The 19,966-nt window shown below is 39.2% G+C and overlaps 1 protein-coding gene across 3 annotated transcripts in view; it reads right to left on the minus strand.

The window, feature by feature from the left end:
- The window catches only part of Zfhx4 (zinc finger homeobox 4), a 183,198-nt gene that overhangs the window by 5,512 nt on the left and 157,720 nt on the right, over positions 1 to 19,966 (minus strand). For all 3 annotated transcript variants that reach the window (NM_001446664.1, NM_001191702.1, XM_087621889.1), the window contains 5 exon segments: positions 6,165 to 11,567; positions 12,393 to 12,510; positions 13,026 to 13,226; positions 13,419 to 13,552; positions 19,498 to 19,614. In NM_001446664.1, coding sequence (NP_001433593.1) covers positions 6,165 to 11,567; positions 12,393 to 12,510; positions 13,026 to 13,226; positions 13,419 to 13,552; positions 19,498 to 19,614 — 5,973 coding nt within the window.

Raw genomic sequence — 19,966 nt, forward strand, 5'->3', positions numbered from 1 at the left:
ATTCACATTCAGTCACATACACTGGCTCTAATGTCATGAATTCAACCAACCATGGATCAAAAGTATCTTTAAATAGCATCTATAATGAGCCTATGTTGATTTCTTTGTCCTGTCATTTCCCCCTAAATAACACAATGTAAAAACTATTTGCATATTTTTACATTTTATTACTGACTACATGTAATACTGGTATAATATAAGGATGGAGATTACATAGTTGAATGCAAGTCCTACGACATATCATAAGGAGTCTAAGATTTTGGTATTTGTGTATGTCCTAGTGTTATTGACTCTATCTTGATCATAATAGGAATCATCCTGTTTCATTGAGTCTCACATACAACTGGGAGCTTCCCATTTTATCTCCCCGTACCCATTTCTTCTCACACTTGAGTGTGAACAGCTTCTACAGTCTTAGTCATGATATCTCTGAGCCTTGGGGTTCTGCCATGTTAGAGAGCAATCTCCTAATATCCTTAATGGCTAGGGAGAATACATGCTGACAGTTGAACTTCTATAAGTAAGGCTTCAGTTACTTCATATCACTAGCTGTGAATAGTTAGAAGAGCCAGAGAGGAGACTAGATTTTAGAACGGCCATTTATGGCTTATATTCTCTTAACACTTAATCAACTCTTTTGTATAAAATATTTCAAAATTGTTTGGAAAGTAACTATCAGGTGATGTTCAGTGTCCACACTTTACTGAAGATTGGCTCACTCATTGCACAGTGAAAGTGGATTAAGCCTCGTAGTGGTCCTATGGGAATGAGTGAGGAGACTCCTCACTCATGGCTCCTTAATGCAACTTGCTATGCAGTGCTAAGGACAGCGACTAAATTGTTGGAGGTAACGTCCTCTTTCTCTCTTGACTTACTACATCTGGAAACTTCATGTTCTTAAATTTATTCATAAAGAGAAAGCGATGAAATTAATATTACTGAAAGGGTTCTATTTTATACTAAATTATGTTTGCCTATGTTGCTGGCAATCAAACCCAAGGCCTTCAACATGATAGGCAAGAGCTGTACTGTTGAGCTACAACCCCAGCTTTGAGTCATTCTTAACATTTCCTTCTCCTATATTCTCCTGTTTTCATATTATTCTCTGTTGTTTACCATTCAACAATATAATACATTAACACCTAACTGTAAGACTTCAAGTTTGGGTGATTCAGGTATAATTTAGGGCAGAAGAGCTGACTTTGGGTGGTTACACTGGTCATAGAGAAGGAGTTAGCTTATTTCCTGGCTCATTCTTAGTTTGAGGTCTAATACAAGGGTGCGTTTTCAGCTTCCGCAATTGCACTCCCTTCCACTTCAACATTCCCCATCTTAAATCTGAGGAAACAGCTAGGTTGATGGCTTCTCTCGCATGAGAATGCAACAACAGTATAAGGAACCTAAGAGACATGAGTAACAGCACTTGTAGTTATGACCATAGACGGATCAATAACTATTAACTCCAGCTTTCTCATTAGATGGGATCCCACTAGTGCAATCTAAAAGGGTGTCTTGGAAAACTGGAGGAGGAATGTTACTGGACATAGTCCAAGCTAGCAATGAGATTTTTAGGAATTTTGTGTCTTCATAAATAACTTAATTCAGCCACTCAGTAAAAATTTTAAAAATCAGACATGATTCTTAAAATGGCAAATTGCTGAGTAGATGATATAGCTGTAAATACTGAGGTTTAGATGTCAAATACCCAAAACAAAATAGAAGGAAATAATAATAATTGTGATACAGGAAAATTATGGTAGAACTAAAGCCAACTAAAGATAGAATCCTTTGTTTTTCATCTACTCCTTATGCTAACAGTAGATTCTTCCCTATTTTTGACTCCTAGAGTAGTTTTTAGAAATACACACACACACACACACACACACACACACACACACGCACGCACCTGAGAATGAACTTAAATGAAGTCTTTCTATTCAGAGGAGAAGTTTAGAAACTAAGAGTAGTTAAGTACAAGGGACAAAAGGACAGAAGGTAATCCTACCAAAATTATGATGGTGTTTCTCTTACATAGATTCACACCAAATGTGCTTTTAAGTTAAAACAAAGTATATAAACAATGCAAAGGAAGGTTCCACATTTCCATTTGAGGGGCTGAAGGTATGGCTCAGTGCTAGAGGACTTTCCCATAATGCTTGAGGACCTGGGTCGTATTCTTTATGCTCCAAAAATAGGTAAGTAATAGAAGAAAGAAAGTCCAGTAAGGAAACTGGGCTAGTTTGTATTTCCATACAGTACTGGAATATTTAAAACCAGACATTGCTTTAAAATGGTAAATAAGTTAAAATCAGGATGTTAAGTAATTTTTCTAGCATTTTTGGAAAGTGTGATTCCAACTGCCTAAGGATAAAAGGCAAGTTTTGGGTTTCTAACATTTTTCAGGATACTACATAAATAAGCATGTCACATTCTACTGCTCTTTCCTCACTTTGCAAATCATCGCAAGAAGAAAACACTATAAAAATGTAAAAAACAACTAACACGACCAAGAGTTTTCTTTTTAAAAACTGAACAATGCTTATATTGAACTGGGACTGAGAATGCACAGTGCTGCCATTGCTAGCCCTTCTGATAAAATTCTATGAAGTTTTATTCTAAAATAATTAGAAGATATTAGAAGTAGAGGAAATTCTATGATTATTGGAGATTAACAATACCCCTCCACAAAAAGTAAAGAAAAATGAGTGTTTAAATTGAAACCTTAGAGGTTGATGAATAGAACTCAGCACATATTTGCAAGTAACCAAATTTGGGGTACAGCCTTGGCAAAGGCCTGCATTTATCCAATGGCTCATGTTCCCTGGAGTATGTTTTAGCTTTTCTTTCAGATCAAAAGTTTCAAACTCATTTCTAACGGGATGTGATGTTTTAAAATGAATTTTGTTTTCAATAATTAAATCTTGTTAGAGTGGACCCAAGAAAAAAATGTCATAGTTTCATGGTATAAGAATATAATTAACAAAGTATAACAAAAGCCTGTAGCTTATAAGAAATAGAGACATAACTATTCATCTGTTGATGAACACATAGATTGATTCTGTAACTAGGCTACAATGTCTGATTGGTATATATCCAGAAGTGGTGTACATAGGTCATGGAGTAGATCTGTGTTTGATAATCCTCCAGACTTATTGTATGCACTCATTTACATTCCTGCCAGCAGTGTGTGTCTGTATAAAGACGTTCCTCTGTAGTCATTTTCCCCAGCAGTGATGGAGATATGGTTTAGGGATTGCCATCTGGTTGAGGTGACATGGATTTCAGTGTACCTTTCATTTGAAACATGTAAACAAATAAAGTGTTCACACACACACATACACACACACACACACACACGCACGCACGCACACACACACATGCACGCACACACACACACACACGCACACACACACACACACACACACACACGTACACACACAGGGATTTATTTAGCCATAAAGAAGAATGAAATTTCAAGATATTCCTGGGAAATGAAAGCAACTGAGATCATTAATGCGATCTTAATAGCAAAATAAGTCAGGCTCAGAGGGACAAATATGCTATATTTTTTCATAAGAATATATTAGATTTTATGTAAAGCCACATGACCATGTATACGTACTTCTGTGTATATGTACATATATACACACAGAGATATGTACAGACAGATGTGTGCATAACATGAGAGCAGATGGAAGAATAGAAAAGGCATGAGACCAGTGGAAGGAAGAACGCATGGAAGTGGGGTTTGTTGGAGGGGTGAATATGTTCAACATACATGATATACTTGATTAAATTGCTTTTGTGAAACACAACTCTACATGTGGTGGATGTGCCAATAAAATATTCACAGAACAAAGAAATAGAGACACATTTTATTTGAAAAGAATTTTTGTTTGTTATTTGCTGAGGTGTCCCCATTTCAATCATTAGAATAATGGGAAGATAGAGTCACCAGATTTACCCCATGAGCTGTTTAAAATATTCCACATTTGGAACCAGGAAAATAGACCTACAAACGATGTAGACTGGACATGCTGGAACTCAGGCTATCAGATGGGAGCCGAGTTGACTATTCTCTGGCAATAATGTCTAAAATCCCTCAAAAGCAAATGCCTAGTTCGATAGAAATTGCAGATTCTAGTAGGCAGCAACATTTGTGGAACTTTGCTCTTTACAGCACTCCCTGGTTGGTTTTTGTCCACAGTTTAATAAAGCAAGAGATGAAGCACTAAGGTCCTGGTTACCTGGAGGGCTTAACTCTTTTTTAGCTATAGAGGACCTGCTTCCAACATCTTCCCAGCAATTCTGATAGTTATAAATAGGGTATATATTTCAGGGAAGGATATAAATTTTATTATGCTGGTGTTGCATCAAAATGTAGTTTAATTTCATAAATATCTCTTTCCTTCTTTTTTCCTATCATATGGGCCTTCTGTGTTCTAGTATCATACATTTGGCAGAAAGGTTCTTTGTCCCAACAAAGGCCTCTGATCCAGTGCAGAGAAGAATCAATGCTGTGACTACCACATACAAAGCTGATGACATGATCGCCACAATAGATCTTTCAACCGTTTTGACGATATTAGTTAGTTTTAAAGACTATTTTCTGTGACTGATCAATTATGGATTCCTACATCAGACACATATATATGTCAATTAAACTCACCATGGCACATAAAACAGGATGACAATGTAACAAAAATGTGTTATAGCTCTAACATTTATGGTCCCAAGAGCATCCAGATAATTCAGCAGGAAATAACTTTGGGAATAGAGGAGTTGGTGGGAAGCTAGTGGAAGACATAATGAAGATGCTTCTCTACCTAAAGCCAACAGGATGGTGGAGGATGGGGAACTAACCAGGCAGCATGGTGGGACAGACATTGGACGTTACTGTGCCCAAGGCTTCAGAGATAAGAGAATAAAGACAACTTAAGATCACAATGATGATTTAGACTTTTGTTAGAGAAGGGTGATATTGAAAGACTAAAATTTAAATAAAAGTCTAATTTGTAATACTGAGGATAGGCATTCCTGACATTCTTTCTGAACTTTTCAAATACATATAACTGGCAAGTGCTAGATCTAAAGAATGTAAATGAAAATCTTTCAGGAAAAAAATAACTGACAAATTTAAAAGCAAATCAAATTACAAGAGAAATATGCCTTTATATTTTAGGTGATTATGTATACCTGCTATTAAATATTAGTTGTGCAGCTGATACATATACTATATTCAAAAATCTGCATGAATTCCATTTATTGTGAACACAGAACTGGATTCAGTATTTGACGCTATCTCAAATAGTTCTACCATTTTGTCATGTCTTGATTATAAAGCTTAGCTGAGGGAAAGGAGGAGAGAACGTATTGAGCAATATAGATTTCCTGAGTTGTAAGTTCCCTGAAATAACAACAGAATTATAGAATACAATCCTCCAGTTTCCTAACATGCTAACGTGCCAATGATTGCATAAGTTACCTTTTCATCACAGAAATTTCAATATAGGATTCATTACTTGGGAGGTACAAGATGAGTAGATTTCTGTGACCCAAGAACCCTGAAGTTTGAATCCCAGGGGCAAGAAAACAAAGAAGAAACAAAGACAAAACAAGAACCAAAAAATACCAATAAAAAAAAAAAACCAAACAAAAAACCATGACTCTTGAAAATAGAGTAAATTAAAGTAGCAGTGAGTTCATATTTTAATGTCTCATCCTCTTAATATGCAAAACAAATGTCACATTTATATTGAAATAAGTTAATATATCTAAGAGGTAACTAGGTAATGCTAAAAACAACCCATTTCTAAGACTCTGCTATAATACAGGTGAACTTAACCTTCCTGTCTTTGTTCAGGTTTCCCTACTTCCTGGCTGTCAACTATGCTCAATAATACCTATTATTATATGCATTCTATGTATTTATATATACACATCTGATGTTTTGGAGAAGAATCCTCTGAACATCAAGAACAGATGTATATATGAATACATATATGTATGTATTTGTGTAACACATTATATATACTTTGAGTAGTCTTTCAATTTTAATTACTGAAATGAGGACATGTAAATGTGCCTCTTCTTTCTTGGTCACATGTGACTGACTGCCTATTACCACCTGATTAGCTAGACTGACTCTTTTTTTAGAGACTTACTGTTTGAATTTTGTGGAAATCCCGGCAAGGAGGAAGGACCATTCATCCCAGGGAGAATGACTGGAGGAAGGCCAGGGAGTCCAGGGTAGGCTGCTGGCAAGCTGATCCCATGGAGTGAGCAGTTGTCTGTGATGCCTGGCTGCTGTACTGTTAGGCCCAGTACATCGGATGCTTTCTTTATACGGTCCAGTTCTTGTTGGGCCATCAGCTGTCGAACGGTGGTAGGAGCAAGGTAATCTTTTTCCCGGTCAAGCTGACTGCCTACGGTCTCCCTCACTTTGGAAATATGCTGTTTGGAAAAAATATGATCTCGGATGGACAAGCGGGCAGAGTACTTCACTCCACAGAGGGTACACTCTGGCTTGGTGCCATCCGTCCCACTTTGATTGATCATAAACGGCTTTCCTATGTTGATTTTAAATTTCTTTTCCTTTGCCCTGGCATTCTGAAACCACACCTGCACCACTCGTTTGGGCAGACCGATCTCATTGCCCAGCATTTCACATTCTTGCATGGTTGGAGTCCGATAGTCACTGAAGCAAGCCTTGAGGACCTTCAGTTGAAGATTGCTCATCTGGGTTCTGAAGCGCTTGTGACCAGGCCGATCACTGCTTTTGGATTTAAAGGGGTTGCTAGACCCGAATGGATTTGGTGAGCTGGGGTCAGCTATGCTAGATGTTTCGCTGCGGTCAGCATTGTCGTCAGGGTCATCGGTGATGTAGAAGCTTTGGTCGTGGTCACCATCTTTGTCATTGAAGTGGATTGATGGACTTGTGAGAGAAAAGAGAAATTTGTCATCACAGACCTCTGTGGTGGGTGTGGTTGCTGCTTTTGGCAAAGAGTCAAGACTTTTGGTTTCTTTAGGGGACAAAGCTGGTTTCACCTCTTCAGAACCTCCCGTGTTTTCCATGTCTGCTGCCCCCTCATCCCCTGTGGTTGCGTCACTGATGGCTGTATTAATGGATGATGTCTCATCAAAGTCAGTTTTATTCTGATCATACCCAGCGTCAGCTGAAGGGGCATTTAGATTCTCTCCATCCTCGGGACATTCTGCTTTGAAAGAAGAAGGACTTAAAAGATTCTTCGGAGACAGTTCTGCTGTTTTACTAACAGGTGTTGAGACTGTGGAGGCCAATTCATTCTCACTCGATAGATCAATTTTAGTTAATGGCAAAGATGGGTAATCAAAGTAAATGTATTTCTGTGGGCTCTCTCCCCCATCCTCTGTGGATATTAAAGGGCTTGGTGGCAAGCTATAACCTGCCTGCTTCCCCTCATTCCAGTGGCGAGAGCGAATGTGGCTTTCTAAGGCTGACTTTGCTTTAAACAGAGCTCTGCAGAATGGACACCGTTTATGAGACTGGGCAGGACCCACAGCACGGAACTGCCCTTTCCTTTCTCGAGCCCGCGTGTTCTGGAACCAGACTTGGACCACTCTCTTCTTCAGCCCCACTTCCCGCGCAATGTGATCGAGCATTTTCCGGGTAGGATTAGAATCCAGCAAGTACTTTTCATAGAGTATTTCGAGTTGCTCAGGCGTGATGGTGGTTCTCAAGCGTTTATCTCGGTGTTGATCTTCACCGCTATTTCCGCCCTCCTTCTCACTGCAATTATTATCTTCTTTATCATCCAATTTCCTTTTAAGGGAAGCAGCAACACTCGCAGGGGCCGTAGTGTGAGCAGTACTGGCCTGTGGTGGCATTTGAGTGAGCGAGCTCCCCAGGAGCTGTCCAGTCATCAGTGGATTGTTGGGGTCAAATATCATGTAGGGCATGTCCATGGGCCTTTCCAAGAATGGAGAGTGGAGGAATTGGTTTTGAGCAGCCAGGAAGTGCATGTGTTGGTGTTCCTTCCAAAGTTCCAGGGTCGGGAATGCTATAGTACACTGATCACACGGGTATTGGAGTAACTGTGGAGGTAGACTGTTCTGGATGGAAGTCATGGAAATTTGCAGTGGACTGGAGGGGATTGGAGTTTGAGAGGCTGACGGAGGTCTTCCAATCAGTTGGGGTTGCTTGGGTAGTTGTGGTGGAGGCTGGGATATGGACGCCTGCTGTGGCTCTGAAGAAGTCGATACTGATGAAGGAGCTGACTTGATGCCTTGAGGAAGAGAGGGGTCATTTTGCTTTGTCTTTTCTGCAGGATATTCAGGTTTTGGAGAATTCTTCTCAGGTTCTGGTTTAGGAGAAGGAATCAGGGGAGTGCTAGTCCCAGAGCCTGAACTGGCTACTGGGGCTGCAGTGCTTTTGGCTGTATCTGTTTGTCCAGACACCGTGCAAGGCTTGTACAGCACTTGATCAGTGGCATCCATGGAGTCTTCTGTTTGGCTTTCATCTTGGGCATCATCATCTTCATCTTTATAGCATTGCTTTTTCTGATGCGTGATCAAGTCAAAGATCCTGGGGAAAACCACATTGCACTTTTTGCATTGGTATTGCATGTTGCTTGTTCTAATATAGCGTTCATTGGTGAGTTCTCTTTTTTCATTATCTTTAGCTTCTGCTTGGTTCTCGTAGCTCTTCCTTGCTTTCTGACGAGCATTCTGGAACCATACGACAATAACCCGCGTGGGTAGGTTGAGAACAGTAGAGAGCTGTTCTATTTCATCATCTTTTGGGTAAGCATTTGTGTCAAAAAAGTCTTGCAGAACCCTAAGCTGGTAGTCAGTAAACCTTGTTCTGGATGACCTTTTGCTGAACGAGGCATCTGATTTGTAATGTTCTAAAGATGTAGGTTGTGGATCAATTCGAATATCTTCTAAAACAGTTATAGGAGGGTTACTGAAGTTGTATGGAGAATCTTTATTTCTCTGTCGTTCCTTAAAGAGTGTATTTCGAAACCAGTGTTTGATGACTTTTTGAGAGAGGCCAGATTTCTCGGCCATTTCTTGGATCTGTTCTTCACTTGGAGAATTATTGATGTCAAAATAAGCTCTCAGGATTTTTAGCTGGTCATCTGTAATCCGGGTCCGTGGCCGTTTGAATTGAGAATGTCTCAAGAAGTTAGGGTCTAGCCCCAGCTGCTGCTGACAAAGCTGTGTGAGATCTGCTGAGAGGGTGTCCATCTGGGGCAGTTGCAGGGCAAGCTGTGGGGGAAGTGCAGGGTGCTGCACTGGCTGCATCATAATGGAGGGAAAAAGGGGAAGGTCAAGGGAAACAGGCAGTTGGACCTGTGGGGGTGCAGATGGGGGAGGAGGTGGTGGTGGCGGTGGAGGAGGAGGAGGAGGAGGTGGTGGTGGAGGAGTAGGAGGTGGAGCTTGCAAAGGAGCAGAGACTGTGTTTGGGATTTTCACAGGCCCCAATGCAGAAGGTTGTGGGGGTGCAGGCGGCAGGGGAGGAGGCGGAGGTGGAGGTGGTGGTGTTTCTGGAGAAGAAGGAGAAATTGGATAAAGCTTGTCATAGGCCTCCCTGTATTGACGAGCAAATTTTTCTAGTGCTCCGTATGGGAAAAATTGCCCATGCACATGTTCTTGGTGACTTTTTAAAATAAGAACATTTGAGAATAATTTACCACAGGTTCCGCACTCCAGCTTCTCAGAGTTTTCACCTTCTCCACTTTTACCTTTTTTCTGGACCTTCTGCCTGTTCTCATTATACTGAATAACCAGTTCAAAACCAAAGTTCTCCAGTAAAGCTTTGGCTGCATTTCCCCTAGCCCCAGAGGCTATCCTGGGTGGAGGAATACAAGGTTCTAAAGATTTTTGCTTCTTTACGTCTTTGCTGTCTTTGAGTCCGTCAGTATCATTTGTAGATTCTTGCTTTGGTTTTTCTTCCTTCTCAGTCATCTCTTCTGCCTCCTTGTAAGATGGCGCATCCTTCATGAGCTGGCAGTCGGTATTCGCCAGGCTACCTTGCTCTTGTTTCAACAGTTTGCTTGGTGGCTGTTGAGGTTGCTGCTGTGGCGGTGGGGGAGGCTGTTGATTTGGAGGCTGCAGCTGAGGCTGGGCAGCTTGGTACTGCTGTGCTTGTTGTTGTAGAAGTTGGAGCTGAGTTTGGCCAACGTGATGTTGCGTTTGAATCTGTTGCTTCAGATCTTCAAGCAAGGAACCAGCCATGCCTGTCGTCATACCTGGCATCCCAAACGTGGTGGAGCTAGGCAAGGCCAGATCTGGCCCCAAGCTAAACTCAGCCCCAGGTATGTAGAATGGAAAGAGAAATTGGGGTTGCTGAAACTGGAGCAGCGCCTCTGGGGTCATTGGAAAATGAGGCAGAAAAGCTGGGTTTAGAAACTGGGGCTGAAAGAACGCAGCCTGCTGCTGCAACTCATGCTGAAGCTGCATCTGGATTTGTGCTGGTGACCGAGGTGGTGGATGGTGGGTGGGTTGCGCAGTGATTATTTCGGGAGTTTGCTTTTTATTTAATTCTTTGGCATCTAAGTGGGTATCTTTGCTGTTGACCGGAGCTAAGCTCATGGACTCTAACATCCCTTGGCCAGGACTATTGACAGCAGCTGTGATGCTGTGCCCACTGGATAGGTGCCTACTTGGTTCCAGCTTTGCAGCCCTGGCCTTTGTCTGGTGGAGCACTGACCTCATGTGGATCTCCAAGGTAGAACTTTGGCTGTACGCAACACTGCAGATGCTGCACTTGTACGGCTTGTTATCTGTGCTGCTATTTGCTTCCTGGGGGACAGGACTGGAGGCTTCTTGCAAAACCTTTTTCAACTTATGCAAGTGAGACACTGAATTATAATGGACCAAGAGAATGTTTTTTTGGGTGAAGGACTCTTTACACACTGTGCATTTGTAAGGACGAGATGGATCGAGGAATTTTTCCATTGTAAAGTTGGGTCCTTTTCTAAAAGGTAAGGTCCGCTTTGGTTCCGAGCCCAGGTCATCTGGGATGGAGCTGCTGTCGCTCCCTACAGGACTTGCCTTCCCTTCATGGTCCACCTCATATTCTCTCTCCATTTCCTGTTCTAGGCCATGGTCTTCCTGGGGCATTGTCTCACCCTCTGCCCAGAGCTCACCATTCATTGGCAAGGAGGCATATAGATGCTGGAGTTCAGCTTCGCTCAGTTCCGGATGGCCTGCTTCCAAGTGTTTTTTTAAAGCCTGGAATGTACGGAAACTCCGCTGGCAGAGGTTACACATTGTAGCGGCCCGAATTGCATGATACTGGGAATGTATCTGAAGCTTCTGCATAGTTTTAAAAGCCAAGCTACAGTGATTACAACGGTACTTATAAACATGGCGGTCTGAAACTGACAAGGGCTGCCTCCTTTGTTGTTCACTCAGTTGATCTTGCAGAGCATCTGAGATGTTCGCATCCCTACTGCTATTTTTACTCCATTCTGATGTCTCTATGGGCTCCTTTGCTGGCTTCTGCTCCTCATTTTTTATTTCCACACCCACCTTCGAATCCTCAAGCCCTGACATGCTTTTGTCATCCACTGGGCTGTCACCTGTTAGAAGAAAGCACAGACATATCTTCTGGTAAGAACCCTAACCACTTGAATGTCAGCAAGTGTAAATTCAAGCCCGCAGGGATGTCTGTTTAATTGAGTCTATATAGAAATGTGATTTGGTCACTATCGTGTGGATACTACACTAGGTATCCATAAAATGAACAGGAAACCCCTGACTTGAAAGAACTTAATGACAGAGAAGAATATACATCAGAGGTAACAACAATGTATGGCAATAAACACTTTACCAAGAGTCGTGAACTTGGTATATATGAATTAGAATATGTAGAATGTTCTTGGCAAAGAATTTATCACTAGGATTCTCCAAGGACAGGTAGAAATAGTCTTGGCACATAGGCCTTAGAAAATAAAGCTCTGGGAAGCAGTGTTTATTGTTTTTCTTTTGCCACTGAAAACGTCTTTGTGAATGGGGGAGTTCTCACACTGGAAATCTCCCTGGGCTGAGATGGAGAGCTACAGACAATTAATGGCTGCTGAGAGAAATTCCGTTTTCCTTAAGAATGAACACCCTCATTGGTTCAGTCACGATCCCAAGCAGTCAGCTCTAAATACATGTACATAAGAACAGCATTAAATGGACTCAGCAGTGTGTGTGCGTGTGTGTGTGCATGTGTGTGTTTACATTCAACAATAATAAAGAAGTGCAAGGGACACAGGAGGAGTTGCAGGAATAGTGAGTATTGATTGTAAAATCCAAAATATTATACACATGGGCGCACATAGGCGCGCACGTGCGCAAACACATAGTGATAATTTTGCCCAAAGGCAAGCTCTGAAAGTTCTCTCCATGCGCAAGCATACCTGAATATTTTCCAGAACCAGCTGCTGCCATGGCTGTAGGTGGGTCCCGCTCTGATTTCTCAGGGGTAGTTGCTGGCAGTAGCATACTGTTTGGCATCATGACATCAGGGACAGGCACCTTTGAATACCAGAGGGACTTGTGTTAGTTGTGTTCTGGAAATCACTGAGCAATATATTGGAATATATATGAGTACTGGAATGTATATGTGTATACTAGAAAAATATATATATTCCACTTATATTTTCCTAATTCAAACAGGGACTTCTATTGCTTTGATATTATTGTAGTCATATATTCTCATTTTAATGCTATGACTTAAAAGGTTTTGAAGAACTAGATTTTTATAATGATAACCAAGACTCTTTTAAGCTAAAGGTACCCACAAAAGTCATTCCACTATTACAAAAAGAAACACAAAAAATGTCTTTAACTAACCCATACCCGTATCTTATTTTCCTCCAAGCAAGAAAGACCACAAATGGGTCTCCACTGTGATTTCTTATAGCACAGCCAATAAAAGACCTTCAAGTTGCTCAGAAGAAATGAACTGTCTATAAAGCCATTACTGTCAATGTATATTGATAATGTAACACAGGTCTCATCAGTTGTGTGTCAGCCTGTGGCATTCTTACTGTCATAAGCAGCTTCTCCACACAGTCTGGAGACACACTGTGCAAATGGGTCAGATGCAGCTGCAGGTGCATTTTGTTGCTGAGGACATCCTGGCAAAGTGGACAGCAGATGACGGGCTGAACAGAGTGCTGGGACAGGACATGCATCTGGATCCGACTTTGGTCCCTACTATTGTAGTTACAATAAGGACACTGATAGAACTGGAAAAGATTGAAGAAACATAACTATAATTAGCTGCCTTAATTTGACCATTTGACCATTTCAAGAGTTAATATGGCCAGTTACAATTTCTATGTGCAGTTCAATGGTTCACAAGCTAGTGGGTTCTAAAATGACCAGGAATACAGAAGCAAACAAGTTGATTCATGCAGTGAAGGGAAAAATCCACATACCTGTTCGGGACAAAATTTATTGTCCTCTGTAGGTTTTGACCTTTTGGTTCCTGTGTCGTCTTCTTTGGCCAACAGAAGTGGCTGTGTAGCCCCTGCCACAGCAACTTTCAGCTCTTTCTCTGGGGTGATTACTCCTAATTCCCCAAAAGAAGACAACTGCTCAATTTATAAACACAATGTTACAATAAAATAATTGCAACAATAAATCTACTGGATTAAACTAAGCACAAAAGCAGACAAGAACTTTTAAGTGATGCTAATCTCAAAACACACACACACACACACACACACACACACACACACACCACTTTTTTTTCTGTCAGCTGAGTGGCCTTTGCACATCTATTTTAAAGTATACTCCTGTCTTCTGCTTAGATAACCCTCGATGGCCTTGAAAGTTTCACCAATAACATGTGTTCTCAAGTGACTCCACGTTCCTATATCACATAAAAGGAAATCTCCTCCCATTCACAAACACCAACTTTGAAAATCGTTCTTTTGCTTCATGTATAACGATCTACCTCTGTTCTAAATTCTTAAGTCCTAAGGTTCTCACATCCTGATAAGAGCTGATGAGTTATAATTTGTAAACGAAAACAATAATATGCTTAGGTCATAATAGGATTCAGAGTTTCTTATCATTTTAAATTTGAACATCTAATTCATATCTGCCATTTAGTGATTTTAATAAGTGACACGGTGGTTTTAGCAGGTGGCTCTGTATATAACAATACAGCAAGAAGAGAGAGGAGGACAACTGTTTAGTGGGGTTAATACAAATATTTGGTGTTAATGATGATTAAAAAATTTGCCTAGTTGAGCAGTATAATGTGTAGGAACTTCACACACATCAAAGGGGGAAAAGAACAATTCTAATTTTCTAATATAACAGAAAATTCTTCCCAGCACATCAATTTGCCTGGTAATCTCCTCTGCAAGGCTGGATATTACAGCGACATCAGGTAGGCATGTCACATACATCTCACGACAAACACAAAACCTCATTTACCAGCCATTCCAATCTCATCATAGCACGGCATCATCTGACCTTTTTTTCTGCTTTTTTATTATGAGTATTTCTAATTTTAACTTTCAATTTTCACCATCTTCCAGTCAATTTGCAACTAAATTATTTCCAGGGTGAGGACACTATCACTGGACAACTGGGTGCAAATACATCTTGAGATGCAGTGGAGCTAAACCATTGATTGCTATCAGACCCTGCATAGATACACCATCCAGGGCAATCTGCTCGGATGCTGCACATGAAGATTTATCTTGATTATTTTTTTCAATCCACGTACAGTTCCTATAAATGAACAAATTGCACTTATTGCAAAATAACCCAGTTTTAATTTAAAAAAATGAGGTCAAGGATGTTACAGAAACAAGCCCCAATAAAAAAGTAAAAAGAAAAACAAAAAAAATCTTATTCTGTTTCCTAGGTAGATGTGAATGCTTCACACGATATAAATGAGTGCAGAACTTTAGATTTCAGGCAGAAAATTAAACATATGAGAGTGATTCATAAGAGTCCAAAATTAAAATAGGATATAGTGGACAAGATGGTCATGGTTTTATTTCTTAGATGTTGGATGTGCTCAGCCTCTCACAGGGCACGTTGATACTATCGTTTTGATTTCACTAGAACTGATATAATTGTACCTACTTCATTCTCTTAGAGAAACTTTAATTGTATCCTATTTACTTGAAAAGTAGTAGTATTTGTGTATGAGCAAACTTAAATTTGAGTTATAACTCTCATTATGTAGATTAAAAATATCCAAGTATTTGATGTGCAATGATGTTCCCCAAACAGGATACTTTCTGTTAATTATGGAATCAAAATTTATTTTTATTTCTCAAAACAAATACAGCATATACTCTGTATTCTCATGACTAAAGTGCCAAATAATCTAAGAAAAAACAATCTGGTACATAACATTTGACAATACAATCAGTTATTTAAAATGTTAGACCAACTTGAACAGAATGATTGTCATTTAAATTAACAAGTGCCTATCAATTGTCTTCTCTTGATTGACTTTTCCTTAAAACTTCCTATTAGTAAGTAACAATATTTCCTGAAGACAGTAATATGTCATACTCCTTTTCATTCTTAAATGAACCAGATCACATAATTGACTCAATTCTCTGTATTATCCACACAAGTTGAAAAAAAATAATACCCCAATTTGTTTGTAAACCTCTTGAGATATCAGAATTTAAAACATCTTTCAAGAAACTTCTAAGTTCACTAAATACTCAGTCATGAAGTCATTCCATGAATATGCAGTGAAGGTTTCTTTAAGGGACAGGAGACAGTATGTTTTGCAGGTATTCTCTTTTTCCTTTCTTTATCTCTTTCTTTGCTTAGTTGTCTAGTCACTCATGTAAATGTTTGGCAAAATGAGCCATGCATGTGAGTGATAGATTGTTTTCATTTTTATATTCATCAATACTTATTAACAATGATTCTGGATAATAAAAGGAGGTAAAAATTTCAAGATTGTGTGAGAAGAAAAACAGATTCTTAAGGATGAGGCTGGTCTTCAAGGTGACATAGGTAATAATGAGCAACATTTTATACATTCTTCTGTATTCATATTTATATCAAGTTTAACATCAAAGCGTGCCTTGTAAACTATAGGAAATCAAATCGCACGCCTTTTTCTGAATTGTGTTACGCCTGAAAAAAATGCTTTGTATTAAATAAGGCCAATTAATTTTGGGAAAGCTTTTGATTAAGTTCTGTGATTAGTCATAGTTTATAATGCAACTTCATTTGAAATAAACCCTGTTTGTTACCCTGGAGCAGGAAAAAAATTTGAAATGAGATCATAATTCACTTTGTATCATTAAGGACACCACAATATTCTCAAAGAACAATGTCATTTTAATGAATTTTCACTAAAAAATGAAGTCTAATTATAAATAAGCACTGCCAAATATATGAGCCAATGATTATCTGTCAGTTACAGGATTATTTAACTTGCAAGAGATTGCTAATATAAAAATAACATAATTCATTTCAATTCAGATGCCGCCTACTTAATTCTCAATCCCTAAAATACAGAAAGCTGTAAAATGGTTTATATTCATAACAAGGCAGGAAAATCCAATAACACACATGTTACCGTAAACCTTGGAAAACAATAAATCAAAATACTGAGTTATTATTGACAATTTCCATATTTGGTTAAGTTTGAATGCTTTGAAACTCAGATGTAACAGATGTTGTTCAACTCACTTAATTCTAAATTCTAATTACCAACACAGTATTCTTTCTAATGAGACTAGAATCGAAGGATAATTTTAATTGCAATAATGAAGGTTAATTTCCATCTTTCTTCATGTTTACTCTCTTATTAAAAAGTGGTCCCCTTAGCCATGGCAGAGACATATTACGTGTTCAATGCAAATGTATTAATCTGGATAAACTCTATGTTAATTCATGTACTCCACTGAGCTATAATTTGGATTATAATTAATCTAAAGTGGCACTAGATTTAAATGACAATATAAATGAGGAATTAGGAAGCTTTTCTACTATGAACGAATATTCAGCAAATATTATGTGCATATTGCTAAGTCTCACTTTAAATGCTCTGGTCCTGCAGATTAATAATAGCAACAGAACACAGCAGCTTACCAACACAGTGGTCCAGATATATGCTAATTTCTTCCTGCCTGAAAAGTTTGAGGTTAAAGTGGAGTCAACCTGTTTTCCCAACTACCATAGTAACATAGTAATTACTTTGTAAGTTTGCTCTTATTCTTTTGGAAATTATAGCTGATATAAGAATAAAAGAGTATAATTAAGAGGTTATCTAATAATCAGTTACTCTCTTACAAACAACAGCAACCAGGGAATAAATTTTCAACCTGGCAAGATTCAATTCAGACAGCACAGAACTTTGTTTAAAGTTCATGTTAGTTTTAAGTAGCAAGAGCTATCTTAAAGGCAGCAAGGTTTCAAAGCTAAATATTTGCATCTCAACATTTGCTTTTAGTTGGCTCTTGGCTAGAACTCATTTTAGCTCTCTTTGTATATACCTGCGGATGTGATTTTTACAGGGATAACATTTATTTTAAATAACTGCCATTAGGCAGTGATCTGTCCTTCCATATACCTCAACCTTGTCTATATTTGAAACTCAAAGAACAATAGCTCATTGGGCTATTAGAGAGCAAGTGAGCCCATGACTTATGCAGAGCAGTAAACTGCATTGTAGAAACAGAGCTCTCACATCTATATAGTGTGTTGCTCAAAGTAAGATGGGACGATAAAGAATAAACAAGCACACAAGCAAACAACAAACACCTCCCACAACCAATTCCTGGAAAGGTTCTAGATAATAGACGTTTTGGATCAAGCTTTGTCTTCTCCATCTAGAAGCACTCAGTGAACACTGATGTGATATCTTTCTGTTTTATATGTTCCTCTGATTAGCAGAAGAAAAATACTTTGCATTCTGTTCTAATATGAGTGCACTAAACACAAATACAGGGAATTCTATCATCCACAATTTCTATCATCTACTCATCTTGATGAGGTCCATCTTAGAAAGCATAAACTGGCTACCTTACTGTTTTCAGTTTTTTTTCAAAGGAAGTTTTCATGGGGCTATCCTTGACACTAGGTACTGCACATTCTCTGTCATTCGCCTCAGGAACCAACCTGCTCAAGCACTGCTGTGGCACGTTTGCAGAGGCACAACTTTAGGCTCAATCCCACCTTGGACCATCTGTGCTTAAACCAAATGAGAATCCTATACTCAACACTATATCCTAGAAGCAAAAAATAAGGATACATTTCTCACTGCATTCCTGTCAGAAATTTAGAATTAAGGAGTTTAGGGAGGAAGGAAGAACTCTTCAGATACGTAATGCGAAACTTAGGCATGTAACGATCAGGATCTAAATATGGCATAATTCAGATTTAAATAAACTCATATGCAAAAAAAGATAAATTTTGTGAAAGCCAGTATCCTCCTACTGAACACCAGGCTCTTTAGATGCGGCTGTCACTGGAGTTCAAGAGAAAGATGGATGACTACCTGAGACTAACAGGCTTGAGTCCATTTCAGCACTTCTGCTTCAGTGAGTCCAACATAATAAAAGTAGGTATAGCGTGCAGCAAAAGTGGTCAATGTAATATTCATTGCGACCACAGATTTCCATCTCATACATACAAAGCTTGGATGAAGCCATATCAAACACAGAAAAAGCCATAGGTATCCACACCAGATGCTGGCCTAGGGTTTGTTTGTGCACAAGTAAATGTCATGACAGGAAGGTTTGTTTTCAAAGACAGTAGCTTTCATTACTGGGATTTGTCCATTCTAGAAGATCAAAATTACCCAGCACCTAATCCCTTTTCAATGATATTTCCTCCTTCTTAGGCCGAGTCATCTGTAAACTTTTCCACTGGATTTTGTTTGAAATGTCTCAAATAGATGCCCTTAAAAAGGTCAAATTCCTGAGTGTAAGGAGAGGAAGGCAGGAAGGGAGGAGGGAGGGAAAGAGGGAGAGAGAGAGAAAGAGAGAGAGAGACAGAGAGAGAGAGACAGAGAGAGAGACAGAGAGAGAGAGACAGAGAGAGAGAGAGAGGAGAAAGGAGAAGGAGTAGTATTTATTTTTAGGGTTACATGGTGTGGGAGGGTGCATAAAATTGAATGATAAAATTCAAGTGATATCTAATCCTGAGCTTATGAAAAATTAATATGCCATCAGAGGAATCACAAGTATAGCTAAGATTAATGAAAGGCGCTTAAAAATTACAAGCACACAAACTGATTTGATTAAAAAATAATCTCACTAGTCATCCTGTAATATTCTTCAACTTATCCACATCTATTCTGTCAGATGGTTATGATTAAAAATAGGTCAATGGGAGGCTACTGATAGAAATCACATGCAAAACGCACACACAATGAATAGTAGTGGGAATGTTCAGACAGTTTAAATGAGTAAAAGCATTTAATGAGCTTCGTTGGGGGATGCAGTGAAGGGAAGGTTGGCTCCGGGAGGTGGATGAGTATAGGAAAGTGAAAAGGCCAAGAGTCTAGCATCTTACCAGGGTCATTATTAGAGACTTTGCCTTCACTGTTGTCTCTCTCCTGTGTCTCTTTCTCATCATCCTCAGTCACTGTGGTAGGCTTCAGAGCGCCTCCTGCATCTTCACTGAGTTCTTCTGTTAAGAAAGCACATAAGTGAGAAAAATTGATAAGTTCAGAAACTATACATTAATGCAAATTGGGTGACCTCAATCACACAGTTTATCCTCCAATTTTATCTGAATTTTCAACACTTCCTTTACTAAAGGAAATTATACATTGAGGCAGAAGTCTACATTAAAACAAAGACCATTCCAGTGCAAATTTTTATGTTTATCCTCTGAGAGTATTTATATGGTATTAAAAGGAAAGAAGTTATTTTACTAGACTTTAACCTGAAAAAGATAAGGGAGAAATGGTTGGAAGGCAACTGTAATTTGAATCATTGAACTTTTCAGCAACATCATCTTGTTCCACAGACCTGAAGTC

The sequence above is a fragment of the Rattus norvegicus genome, chromosome 2 (assembly GCF_021556685.1).
Source record: "Rattus norvegicus strain SHRSP/BbbUtx chromosome 2, alternate assembly SHRSP_T2T, whole genome shotgun sequence".
Classification (NCBI taxonomy): Eukaryota; Metazoa; Chordata; class Mammalia; order Rodentia; family Muridae; genus Rattus; species Rattus norvegicus.